Source organism: Phalacrocorax carbo, chromosome 3 (assembly GCF_963921805.1).
Source record: "Phalacrocorax carbo chromosome 3, bPhaCar2.1, whole genome shotgun sequence".
Taxonomy (NCBI): Eukaryota; Metazoa; Chordata; class Aves; order Suliformes; family Phalacrocoracidae; genus Phalacrocorax; species Phalacrocorax carbo.
In genome coordinates this window covers 9,616,881-9,631,197 of record NC_087515.1, presented here as the reverse complement: position 1 = coordinate 9,631,197, position 14,317 = coordinate 9,616,881, and the positions used below count along the sequence as shown (strand labels likewise).

At 38.0% G+C, this 14,317-nt stretch overlaps 1 protein-coding gene across 4 annotated transcripts in view; it reads left to right on the top strand.

The window, feature by feature from the left end:
* PLD5 (phospholipase D family member 5) overlaps nt 1-13,878 on the top strand; it is a 201,424-nt gene extending 187,546 nt beyond the window's left edge. For 3 of the 4 annotated variants that reach the window (XM_064445785.1, XM_064445784.1, XM_064445786.1), the window contains 2 exons: nt 4,069-4,183; nt 6,277-13,878. In XM_064445785.1, the coding sequence (XP_064301855.1) occupies nt 4,069-4,183; nt 6,277-6,512 (351 nt within the window). In that variant the 3' untranslated portion in view covers nt 6,513-13,878. The remainder of the gene's footprint in view (nt 1-4,068; nt 4,184-6,276) is intronic. The other variant, XM_064445783.1, reaches the window with a different exon arrangement.
* Nucleotides 13,879-14,317: the final 439 nt, after the last annotated feature.

Here is a 14,317-nt window from a genome sequence, read left to right as displayed (position 1 = left end):
CGCGCTCCACAGACTGGGCCGGTCACTGCCCTAGATAAGCCTTGGTACCAGGAATAGACCAAGGCTCATAGTTTACTGGCGTCTATTTGATTTTGGCTAAAACTGTGCCACAGGCTCCATCACGACACGCCTTCACTTCACAAAACGTCTCAGATGAGCATGGGTTTTTTTAGAACTGCATTTCTTTTGTATTTGTCTGTTCTAGCCAGGATCAAAGTGAAACAAAACTATGTGTATGTATGGGGGAGAAGGCATAGGCTAAACTTAAACCTTTAGAATTACTGGCAATCCTGCTTTTCCCTTTTCGTTCTGCTTTGGGTATGAGAAAAAAAGTCAAACTACACTCTGTACAGAAAATCCTGTCACACAGACATGTATTGTCTGTGTTTATACACAAGAATGCTGAAATTTTGAAAGAAACTTAAGTTACAAATTCTGATTTAAGTTATACTTAAAATTACTGAGCTGTCCCAATACCTCAATATCATTCTCACAGAAATGGCACACACATCCATCACACCACCACCACCCGCCCCCGCCCTTTTTCTGTTCTCTTGGGGATAGCTGAGTCCTATGAAACATATTCAGTAACTTTATCTTTTGATCCCTGTAATATGCCTTGTCATGTTTGTTTTCCTGTTTTTTTAATGCCTATGGAAAGAGCAGTTTGGCTAGGAAGTTTCCAGGAGCGCCAATGGCTTGCTGCAGCTGCAGGGTACGCTGCTTTGCCACTGACAGCAGCCTGAGGTACACGGTCATCTTGGAGAAGGCCGGGCAGATATGATTCTTCTGTTAGATGGGAATCTCTTCCTGCGTTCCCCTGGTTTCTGACCAGGCTAATGGAAGTTGTGGCATTGCCTAACTGCAACTATATAGTTAGAAACGGTGCTGCAAACCTGTTACTCCTAGCAGTGTCACGATCAGAAACAGCTGCCACCTCCTGCAAGTAATTTTTCAGTCTGCTGTTGAGGTCAGGAAGGCAGGGACTGCAAGACACAATTTCCTAGTTGCAAACACTGAATTGCTAACAGTGTGCTCTATCAAAGCAGCTTTTTTTTTCCTTTTGCTACAAAACTTTGATCATACTGGGCAATTAACTTCAACAATGCAGTTAGAAAACGCATAGTCCGTCATTATGCATTCCTCAGCATCTCAGAGTCCAGTTCACATATGCATTAATAATTATTGGATTCAACTGAAACTGCTTTGAGAGTGCAAACTCAATACAAGTACTCTGAAAAAAAAGATCACTGGGAAGAACTCACGAGGAAAAAGCCTTGTTTGAGGACTAAATAAATGCCATGAGCTCACAGCCAAATGGCAAGGGGAAAACTGCGTACCAAATTGCTGCTCATTCAGGGAGCTCTGGCCTGTGCACCAAACCACATGTGGTCATGAAATTAAAGCTTGACTCATAAAGGGTAACTCAAGGTGGCGAGCTCACCATTGGGCTTCTTGGGACCGTTAATTCCAGTACTCCTTAAGTTTTGAATACATCTTATACAAATACATCTTATGTGCAGAAATGCTCAGTCTAAGCCTTGCAGCAGAAGGGGCCAGCTCTGTTGGGTGCGGTGCTGAACAGAGAAAGGTGCCCACAAAAAGTATGAACTAGGACAAAGTGTCTTTAGCCAGCTGGAGCCCAGGGAGGAGCGGCACGGAACAGCCATTTATATCCACAGCACAAGTTGTTCTTGAGCCTCCATGTGACTGGTTCTGTTGTGCAGGTGTGTTCCTGCTAAGGTGCGAGGAAGGAAAAACTGACCCTTTTACTAATTCTAAAAAAGCCAGAAATGCCCTATGAGTAAACAAAGTGTTATGAATTAACTATAAACCCTTTGCTCCTAAGCACTAATTTAATTTTAAAGTTCTAAACTCCTAAAATATGGATGGAAAAGATTAATGAAATGTTAGCAGAAGGTGGTGTACTATTACCACAGTACTGCTGCTGAAGGCATACGTTGGAGAATGTTAGGCTGTGCTACTGAATGCCAGCGCGGGTTCACTTGCGCATCCAAGCTACGTTTGTGTATTCTGTTTGCAAGGGCAGATGGGTTTCCCTATCTGTAGATGGGTTTCCATATCGTCAAGGAGTTAATGGTTTCTCTACTGTTGCTGGAGAACACATTGTTTTCAAGCCTTCTATCCTTTCCTGCATGAATATGGAATTTTCTCTCTTACAAAGTTATTCTACAAACAGAACACTGATGTATGATTTTTTTTCAGTTCAGCACATCTGCTGAATCTAGCCCAATTTGACAACCCTAAGCTTATATGATTATTGTGCTTGACTGCTTTTTCATTAAGGTGTGTAAGTTTTTGCTAAATCTCCTAATGCTGGGAAGAAGACAGCTTGTTATGTTTTGTCTCCCACCATTGAATACTTTACCCACTTGCCAGTTTGGGACCATTCTCTACAATATTAGCACAGTATCTCCCACGTGCCTGTGAAGAGTTAGTGCGAGTACTCTTGATGGACACCCTAAGGCTGCTGTCTCCGCTCCTGTTTTGTTGCGCCAGGAAAAACATGACCATTTTCTTCTGGCTTTATCCAAAAATGCAAGATCCTTTCAGAAGGATTCAGACCCATCTCTGGCTTGCTACATACATGCTTTCTGTGGTGGGTGCGTGTTTGTAGAGCAGTTCCTCAGGCACACAGTTGCAGTCTTGATGTTGTCTAAGAACTAACCCCTAATACCTAATAAACTTTTTTTTACAGCTGCTAAGATGGTTTGTTCTGATTTTTTAAAAAGTGTAATGCTGTAAGTAAGTCTGAATGATGTTAAAAATCCACAATGAAAGGCATGATTTCTCCAGGCAGCTTAGTTAGATGTGCACATACAATATAAATCCTGTTTAAAGGACAGTTATTACAGCTTTACGTAGCATAATGTTTTTTAATGCCCTTTATAAAACCATCACTCAAACAGTTTGGGTTGTTGTCCTTGTTTTTAAATTAAAAAAACTAGCTTTGGAATTTTGCAAGAATCTGAACTCATTACAAAAATTAAGCTCGGGAAGATAACAAAGCCATGTACACGTAAGCAAGCATGCGGTGACAACTCGTCATAGTTATCGATCATAAAACTGCACCGCTGTACCATCCAGTATTTGGGAACTGAAGAAACACAAACTCTTTGAATTTTTTGTCTAACGCAGTAAAAACCTGCTTCAGCCCTAATAAACTTTCATCATTGTCAGAGGGGCAGGGGGGTGTCAGTCCAAGAACAGACTCCCCATAGTGCTGGAATCAGCCAGAGCCTGAACTAGCCTAGGTATTTTACACAGGGTTCTTTCAAGCAGTTTTGGTACAACCTCTTAACAATATAAAATTTACCCCAATATATTTTCCAATGGGGAAGGGAGAGATTCTATCAGAGTCCACAGCATGAACTGGTAGATAAACAGCAGCCTCTGGGTTATTCTACCAAGAGTGCATATAGCTCCAAAACTTTAAAAAAAGAAAGGTCTAACTCAGTTTATCCTTTTTCACCCCTTAGGGTGAAACAGATGCATTTGCCTCTTGCTGTCTGGTAAATTTGATGTCTCTATATCAGAGCTAATCCTGAGAAGCTTCTGAGTTTCTGAAATCAGCAAGTTTCCTGTTGGAAACGGCGCAATGTATAATAACAAGGTATTAATTCAGCTGTTGGTGTGCCTGCCAATCCCAATCCTGCAGCAGACTGCAAACCCCAATGTCCCTTGATGACTGAGGAAATGAGCTAAAGGAAAGTTCCTGGCTCTTACCATGCAAAATGCAAAGACGGGGTTTCTTTTTTTGTTCATTTCATAGCCTTTCCTACCTGGCACTGTACTGCTTTAAGTATGCGGTAGCCATATACTTTGCATACTTCAGAATGCCAAGGCACAGTGAGTATCATAAATTATGAGAATTTAGTAAGACGTACAGTGTGCAGTGTTTTATCAGAATTAATGCTTGGCTATAAAACCTCAAGCTGTTCTGTAGCACTAACTCATTTTCAATAAAGAGGAGAGAACAGACCATATTTTTTCTGTCCATTATAGAACGGTTTTCATTAACCTGCACTCCATTCTATTTTATGGCAGAAATTCTTCGACCTTGAGGAAGAGAGTGCATGCTTTCTTAAAGAACAGAAGAACGCTTCCCTTCCCAAATTAAATCGTAATAAATATATGGTGACTGATGGAGCTGCATACATTGGTAAGTAACCACATCTCAAGAAATTCTAGTTTGTACCCAAAAGCCTGAAATAACGCCCATTTGTAAAAGAGGACTCTATATCTGATATGCATGTTAAGTTAAAATAATAGTTCATTTCTTTGGAAACCTGGATGAAGACTGAGCTTTGAGCCTCTTCTCATTTAAAAACTCTTTTTTTCCCTATGAGTCAGTTTCTCAAAAGCAAAATTATGCTTTTAGTATTTAAAAAACAGACTGAAATCACAAATACAACACACTTCATAAAGCAGGAATAATCTGGACTATTAATATATTCTCTGGTTTCTGCAATCCAGTAAAGATGGACTATTCTCCATTTCCCATGTTATTACTAAAGCTATGGGCAATCCTGGTAAATACTGTACAAATGCCTTTCATCCTCATCTGCTGAAGCCTTATTCCATTTACTGTAATGACATTTCAGACATTTCCTAACATTAGGTACATATCTAATTGGTATTTTGGGTTAAAGGTGTACTTAAGTTGCTGGATGGCACCTAGCAAAAGTTCATTATCAGTCAAATGCTCATTGAATGCCGGCTAAAAGCTACCTTCTAAAGAAATCTGACTGCTTGAGTTGTGCGTGAGCTGTAGGATCAGAAAACTGCTCCTGAATTAAAAAGTAACTTATGAGATTTTTATAAAGTCAAGAGAGAAAACATGCATTCTGATATGCTGCAGCTTGATGCTTTAGTTACCTCCTCGCCCTGACTTACTGCAAAGGGCTTAAAGCTGGTGATCACAGAGGTGGCAAGGGAGGGCAAAGGCTGCAACCTAGAAGGATGCCCATGCACACGTGAAGAATGGAGAATCCCAAGCAGCGCAGAGATACAACCAAGAGCTATGCTGAAAAGCTCACCTTGACGGGCTCTGAAAACACACATCTCTCTTATCCTATCCAAATCTTATTTTCCAAGTAGCACAGCTTATTCCCCTCTCGTCTCCCAAATGTTTTATGAGCCACTCCCCCAAATAATTTTTTACTCCATTTTAAATTCTTTCCAATATCCAGCTCAAATTTCAGTAACCTGTAACTTGTCTACGCAGCATGAATTCTTAGCTGGGTTGGGTTTTTTCTTTTGCATTGTCCTTACTTCCTGAGATATACAAATAAATAAAAGAAAGAAATAATCAAAGCTGTGTGAAAGTAATAAAAATGCACGTTAAGGACCTGATGTATCTTTTACTTGAAAGCACAGGAAGAAATGTCCCTTATGATGAGGCTAACAATTTACCAACCTTGGCAACTTTAGAATTCTTAACATTTCCTGCTGAAGTAGCTGAAATGACACTGAAAGAAAAGGGGATAAATTTATCTGATACCTTCATGTTTTTATGTATGTTCAGGCAATTGTTTTAAAAGATGACCTCTAGTAACAGCATTTTTTTCTCCAAAATACTGCATGTGTTATAAATGTACAACTTAAATAGTTACAGTTCTAGTGAAATAAAAAGAAATAACTGAAACACTTGGTTTACCTGGTTTCCGTTCATCTAATTATCCTCTTAGGCTTGCGATCACCAGGGTTTGAAATGCTCATTCATTACCTTACATTTCAACAAAGGTGGTAGTAACTGGCATAAAATAGTAAACCCTGGCTTTTGTTTCCTGAAATAGTACCTATCAATGGGTAACCTGTAAAATATCTATTGGTTTGGCTCAGCATTATGGAGCAACCACTCCCCATCCCATCTACTTTAAACTGTTTATATGGCAAAATAATATTCTCACTCTTGGCACTGAAAAGGCCGATGAGGAAATTAAATGGAGTAATAATACAATATATGCAAAAGGAAGAGCAAGTTAGTTTTGAATAAATAAAAGAACTTGTTTTCACTGACAAAGGATTAGTGCTGTTAAACTTCCAGAAATGATCTGGACTACACACTGGTACATAATGGAGTTGGTTTTTTTTCCAGTCGTATAGAGAACTGATTTCCATCTCTGACCAGGTACCCACTGGGGAAAATGACACATTATCATGCTGGATTGCCTTTAGGGGGATGGCTTTTTTTTTTCTCTCCTTTTTTAAAAATGCTAGAAACTCATTGTATATTCCTGCCTTTGCTTGTAGGTAATTTTGATTGGGTAGGAAATGCTTTTACGCAGAATGCTGGAGCTGGCCTTGTTATCAACCAAGCAGACGCGGGGAACAGCACAAGCATCATTAAGCAACTCAAGGCTGTTTTTGAAAGGGACTGGTATTCACATTATGCCAAAAGTTTACAACCAACAAAAATCCCAAACTGCTTTAATCACAAACTTAATAAAGCAACAGCAAATAAGACTGCCATGAGCAGTGTGAATTAGAAAGACTATTTTACTGTTTAGTATGGCAATGAAGAATTACATCGGGGTGTAGCCCTCTTTCATATTTACAGACAAAAAAAGAAAAAGCAAAAAAAAGTTTGGGTTGGGGGGGGTGTTTCTAGGAAAAAGCACACTTATATAAGAACTGTCTAAACTATATTCTCTATATTGAATTATTTAAGACTTTCAAATTTGTTACTTCTGACACTGGATGTCATTTCTGCTTCCATGTTAATTTTAATGTTCCACATTTGAATTCAACAGCATGTGTCAATTTTTCTGTTTCAGTTTTAGGATTTTCCCTAATTGCCATCCTGGCTAGAACGAACCTTGAGGCAAAACCAAGATTCAAGCTATGAAATGGCATTCTAAGATCAGTTATTATTGACATATGAATAGATAGTAGAGGTTTACTGTAGAAAACAAAGGAATAATCAAATTTTCATCTGTATAAATGACTCCCTTTCAATAAACACCCAGTCATGCAACCACATCCTAGTTTTCAGGATTTAGTTTGAGTATTGCTCTTCCATGTCTTCTAACTAGCCTTAAAATACATTAGAGTTACATGACTGGTAATTCATTCATCTCCTAGAAGTATGAGAAGGCTTTGAGGGATTGAGGTTGGTGTAATCAAATTTGACATAATCCCTAAAGCCTCTCAGATAAATGGATTTTTTTAAAATCAAAGTAATGTGGATTCCTTTCAATATAATAGTTATTTCTAATTATACATTTCATCTAATAATGAAAATCTCTGGATTAATAGCAAAGACCTAGGACTGTTTTGGTTTGGTTTTTCGTTGGGGTTTTTTGGGGGGGGTAATCTCAAGAATATTATTTCTTCCCCCAGCTTAAATATTTATCAAGTGTTGAGTCATCAATTGCACAATGACTCATTATCAAGCCAATGCATATCTAAAAATCAAACAGTGCTTTTTAGGAAGGTCAAGGGTTATGCAAAGTCATGTAGTAATTAATTGTTATTAAATAATCATATAGCAATCTTGTTTGATTTTACACCTGGATGTTTCTTTCCTAACTTTATTTAAAAAAAAAAAAAAGACAACAAACCCAACACAATTGTGAAATGGCGTTTTTTGTTAAAATGTCACCCATATAGGTGAATACATCAGCACAAACAGAAATGTGATGCCTTCATTTAGGCCACAGTTTCAGCTGGTGTTAATAGCGTGCCTCTACAAACACAACTCAGTTGCACCAAGAAGCAACTGCTCTGTAAGAGTGTGAATTTGCTCTTTAAAAAAATACATAAAAATGACAACAGATTTTTTTTTTCCAGTCAGAGCTGCAATAGCTTAGTTTTGCAATAAAAATGGTTCATTACTATCCCTCTGCCTCTGTTGAAGAAATATGGCCATGAAAGCAAACTGCATTCTACATTTTGTTCATTATTCACAGGACTTTTCCCAAAATGCAGACTTTTCTCACCTGGCTATATGTTACTGAAGGCACACTTCAAAAGCAGTGGGCAAAAAGAGAGTGAAAACCAACCATATCCCAATGTACCATTTTAATCTTAAGAACAAGTTAAAAACCCACCTTGACTTTCAAAACACAGGTTTCATTTACAAGGTTAAAAAAAAAAGTTCAAATTTATTTTAAAGTAAGCACAGCTTAGGAAATTCTAATAAGGTAACATACGCACAACTTGAAATTGCCAGCTAGAGACACACCAGAAAACTCATTATGACCACAAAAGGCACACTCTTGACAAAGACCGTTTTGTTTCTTTTGCAATTGCCAAGATTTACATCATCTTACTGAAAATAATGACACAACAAAAAAATTTTCCAAGTTGTCTTTTGCAGAAAATACTCTACACAGCTCTAACGCTCAGTAACATTCTCTAATATTCAGATAAATACATGCCATTTATTCGCCTCCCCACACACATAGAAAAGCATATATTCTGACATTGATACAAGACACATGTATCTAAAAAGAAAAAAGTTTCCTGAGTTGCTATGAAGGAAAGATCTTTGTGAAAAGAAGTTTCTTCCTTCTGTATGTAATTTAGAATATGTATGGCAAGTATGGGAGAGAGATTCCCAGCACTTGATTTACTTGTTGGGGTTTTTTTGTTTTGTTTAAGAAATAAGTATTAGTCCAGATTAATTTCTGGTGTAAGTTTCAGCTGAGTTGTACCACCAATGAATTTAGTCTTATGAGTGACAGCTATAATAACCCAAAACAAACAAACAATCAAAGAACCCACCACATTTTTAAAAGCCAGTTAGGATATTTCTAAAGATTCTGCGGTCCCCATGGACGGGTGATCTTAAAGCCTGAGATGAACTCCATACCAAGTCCTTACATCAGATAGAAAAAAAACCCAAGGAAACAAAAAAACCCCACTGTCCAGTGTTGTTAATTGTAGCACCTGTTGGCAATAATATACAAGAATGAATGAATGTAATTTTTTTCCCTCTTGCATTGTGGATACTAGAAATGTGTGAAGTTTTAAAAATGACATCTTGTACAAACAATGGAGAATCTGAGTGGAACAGTAATTTGTCAGATGATAAAGCTAAGATGTCTGTTTACAAGCAGGATTTAGTCATGAGATCAGGCTGTGGAGGTACCACTGACCTTCTGGTTAGTATACCAAATGAATGATTCAGCTGTAGCAGTTTTACCGGACAGATCCCAGGGAAATGCAATCATGAATATTAACCATATCCACTAGTTTACAAATGCATTCTTACTGGCTTGATAAACAAATTCTGGTGCTTCAATGACCGCCCCCCTCCCCTGCCAATGAACTGATAGGTAAAGTACATTTTAAAAGTGGCAGTATGTTCTGGTTTTATGAATGGAAGAGTTTGGGGTTTTTTTGAACAACTTTTAATGCAAAATAGCGGTCAGCCATCCTACAAACAGACAGATTCAAGTTTCATTTGGTAAAAAGTATGGATTAATATTTTAATAACTGTTTAGAATGGCTGCAGCTCCAAAGCAGCACAGGCGGCTTTGGTCTGTTACATTAGCCAAAAGACAAAGTGCATCCTTGGACTTCAGCAAGCAGGAAATTAAAAATATCAGATTAGTTTTTGAAGTTGTTTAAGGGGATTATAGCCAATTATTTGTTTGGGGTTAGCACTGTTACTGTTTAACTCGATTTGCCACAGCAGTCTCGACTCTGGCTTCAGATCCTTCTACCACTATAAATAAAGCTGGGGCAAATCCGTTACAGTGATTTCACATTTTTTTAGCACGGATCAGAATCCAGACTGGCTTCCTCTTGCTTTAGCTCTCCTGAGTACCACCACTGCAAAGGTGATTTCCAAACTTAATAGGGATTTGCATTCAGTGGTTTCTCATAGATCTCACAAATCCAAAAGATGCACTTTCTCTAAAGCCCCGTCTAACTGGCATTGGTAACTCTGTCATAGTAAAGGCAACTTCCTAAACAGAACAGCTTTATTCTTAAAGAATATAGACTGCAATTGTTGTTTGCTGCAAACATTTACTAGTGCCTTAGTCATAAAAGCTTTTGTTTAACTGTTCCTCATGTAAAAGTCCTGCTACAGATCTTTTTATCTAGTACCAAGGCATACAGCAAACTTCCTAAGTAAGACTAGATATTGTGATGTTTACAGGTTAGTACCTAAAACTAGAGTCACAAAAAGACAAAAATTGAATGCAAGATGTTGGCTCAAACCACAAGGACACCTAAACTTGAGCATTTTTATTCCAGCCCAATTCTAGAACTCAATTTCACAAATTACTCCTGTCTTCAGTATCAACTCATCCACAACACAGTTGAATTATTCTGTCCTGCCAAGGTGCAAAAATAAATAAAATCAGAATTCCCCCAACACCTTGGTGGTATCAAAACCATAACCACAGAAATTCCTGTAAGCACAGGGTGAAGTCCAAAAATCATGCAGTGGCTACATTACAAATCTTCCTTGTTAAGCCTCAGGTTGCTTTGGGCTGGCTACCACTTTTTTCTGTCTGAAGCATGAACTGGTATCCACAACTACTCTCACCTTCTGTTTGAAGACCAGAAAAGCATGGATTATGTGCCACAGCACAATGGCCACAGCTGTACCCTGACAGGAACAGACTTAAGTTTTTGTCCAATCTTCAAGCAGCTTCAAACTGAATTTGAGGCTGTGCTGTACAAAGTTTTACACAATACAGGGCTAAATGTTCCTTCCAGTCACTCCAGGCTCTGCGGGTGTTTCAAAGGAAAGCGTGAGAAACAAATAAAAAAGCCTCAGAATGCTACTTTAAAGACCTACCCATTATTTGCTATACTACTGGCTACCTAAATTCTACTGCTTTGTTGAGTTTTACATACCTAGAAACTGAACAACTAAGACCTGTGTGAACGTTACCTGCCATTTAATCCTAATCTAAGGAAAAATCCAAAGACTTTATAGGGGGTTTTTGTGACTTTGGCGTGTACTTACCGAAAATAGCACAGACTTTCTCATCAAGCTGGTAAAGACATCAGCTGGCTATTCCAGTTCTTCAAACTGAAGTCCTTTATAAGTATCTGCATCTTGAATATCATGTACTTGACTCCTGAGAACGGCCTTACAGAGAGCGCTAAGTTATCCTAAAACCATTTAGGACTTCAAAATTAACTCTTCATTTTAATACAAAAATACTGATTACATGTATAGTATGTTTCCAGATGGTAATTTCTGGCACTGTGTTTTTCTTCCACTCTTATCCCTCCTCTACATATACATTCACCTTTTTTTTTTTTTTTCATAACCGTTAATCCAATCTATATAAAACCACAGAATGAATCCTTGGTATATTTAAAATTCACAATGATACCCTCCTGAGTTGAAGGCACCAGTAAACATATTCTACTTTTAACACTGCAGAGTATAGTAGCTCAACTGATACTGTAGAGTGATTGCTTTTCTTAGCTGTAGTTTTTCACTTTAATTACTGCTGGATGTTATTTATGAATTTCTCAGTGTTGAAGCAGGATGCTCTTGCATCATCACTTTGCACAAATGCCTTAGAAGCTTGCCAAACTAGCATCTAAAAGAGACCTCGTTCAAAATAGTTTAGACAAGAAAAGAAGAACTCACATGCTTGACACTTTGTGGATGCTGAAGTCAGTAGATAAACTCCAGTCTTATAATACTGTAGAGCTTTCTATTGCATCTCTCGTTTAGAGTAGTCCTGCATGGGCTTCAAAGAAAAAGTCTGTGAGAATTGCTGTACTGAGTATTTCAACACAGTAACTTAAATTGGGTTTTCAGGAAAACACATTTCTATTCCATATCCATATACTACAACTGCATTAACACAGTAAGGTGTATTCAAATTCAGAATACACATAGGACAAAAACCAAGCTACTGCAGCCTATTTCTGAAAACCTTGTTAAAATTACATTTTAAGAGCTCAGTTCAATTCTGGCTGCAAATTATTCTGCTGTAGTCAATGGAGTCAGCTCTATTTTTTTCACAACAAATTCTACACTGCAATTTTACAGGAAGACTCAATAAATCTTTTTAATCCTATAAAATGAACATGATAATTTTTCCTTTAAGAATAGAAATAAGGTTGATGGCTGATTCAGGCTACAGAACAGAACAAAATATAATCAAATGGCCGACAACTGTAGCATTCCAGAGGGTTATTTTGTGCTTCTTCATGTTGCATGGCCACAAACATAATACAAATTATATGTATCATGATGATCTTGCGTGAACACATAGTGGGCATCGCCTCTCATATATTAATATGCATCCCTCCTGCAACAGCATAAAATGTAATATGGGTAGAGAGGAAGGGGCAAAAATAGCTACAGAGGCAAACCAACTTGAATCAGACTGAGTTAACGGACTGGGTGCTGGCCTGAAAACTCTGGCTATGGTCTCATTTTGTTCCTTTCCCTGCAAAATCCTGTATTTCTTATGCATCCACCTTTCTCTTCTTTACGTGACTGAAATCCCGTGATTATTTTCAGCATGAGGAGGGAACCTTTAACAGTTACAAACATGCTTAACAGAAAGAAATTAGCATGAATAAAAGCCCATCAATTTCCATGTAGCAGGTACTGAAAAATAAAGCAGTATTTGAAATAAGACCTCTCCTTGTATATTAGAAGTTTATAGTGCTATATAAGCAAGCAAATTTCACATCATATGCAGCATTTGCATATGTTCTCTCAATATACAAATACAGTCGAGTCAGACACCATTCTGAACCCCTAATAAACTGGTGGAAACTAAGCACAAGTATCAGGCAATCAGATTTGACATTTTAATAACACTCAAATGGAAAAAAAAAAAACAACCCACCACCACCCCCCCCAGAAGTCCTAACTATATAAAGTGCATAAATTACTAAGTTACATTGGAAAATAATTCCAGTTTCTTTGAGGGACTTAATAGGGATTAGAATGGGGAAGGAATCTTTATGTTAAAGCTTAAAGGCATGCACCACTGTATGTAGCATTGTCTAAGCAAGACAGCACAGAACATTTTGACTGACTTGCTAACAAATGGTTTCAAGTAGATTTGCTCAATATTCAATTACTCCACTTTATTCACTATTTGTATTTCTTCACATGACATTATGCCTGTATTCTTGAATGTTTTTCTTGAAACTTGACAGGAAAGCGGGATACTTCTGGAAGTGACAGTTGTTTCTTTCTAAAGGTCAGAGGGCTGTTCTCTTAATCTCACTTGTCCTCTCAACTGTCTCCTGCTTCGTCAGCAACCAGCCCAGGTTTTCACTTGTCATTGCCTGAGGAGCAAAGAAAAAATATTTTTAGTTACCTGCTGGTTCTGAAAACTGCTGGCTGCTCAGCATGCTTTTGCCCTTTGAGAGAGCCCTCACCTAATGCAACACTAGAGAATGCATAATAAAGGAGGTCAAACACATAATTCCAGGTGCCTCACATAATTCTTCACCTGGAGACACACATATGGAATATCTGGAGGAAGAAGAGTTGGGGTGCAGGGGCAGGCAGGGACAGGAGAATGTTTGGCAAACTTTAAATGAGGTAGAGGTTCTTCTGGTGATACTAATACCTCTTCTGGTGGCCTCATTTTATTCTAGTGTAAACAATTCTTTACCATACAACTAAATTTTAATGACTGAAAATGAGCTAACTTTAGCATAAAAAGGTGAGAAGTGAAACATCCCATGTCTTTAGGAATTTAATTTCTTCACTTGTAAGGGGGGTGAAAGAGGCAGGTAAAAATGGAAAATGCACTGTTTCATCTTTTCAAGGAATAGCCTGGGTTGCTACTAGAAATAGAGCTGATTAGCTTTCTAAAACAAAGCAAAGATCCTATGCATCCAACTTCCATTAATTCTCAAAAGGTGATGCATACCTGTGAAAATTTGGGGCTCACAGCTTAGTACCAACTTCTTTGTGGCAAACTGTCAGGCTTCTCAGGAGAGCTCCTTTTCCTCCTTCTCACTATACCCAAGATAGCTGTAACATCTGCTTTTAACAATCTCCAGACTCTTCAAAGACATCTCTCCAAACCAAATTATAAGAATTCTCCCTGTGGAAAAAAATGAATGGCAGATTCAGTGAGGAACCCAAAGAACCTAGTACAAATATTAAAATGCATAAGAAATCAGGATCAAAACCAGAACGCGTTCTCATTTTTGCCAATATTTTAAAAAGTCAATGAGGATGAGAGGCTAGTGCAGTACCTCAGATTAATGAAGTTGGAATTTATAAACCAGAACACTGTTATGTTTGTGGATAGTCCCCACACCTAAACTGCTGCTCTTAAGGTGACACAGGCGCAGTGAAGAATCTGTGAACCACTAGCTTTTATATGTT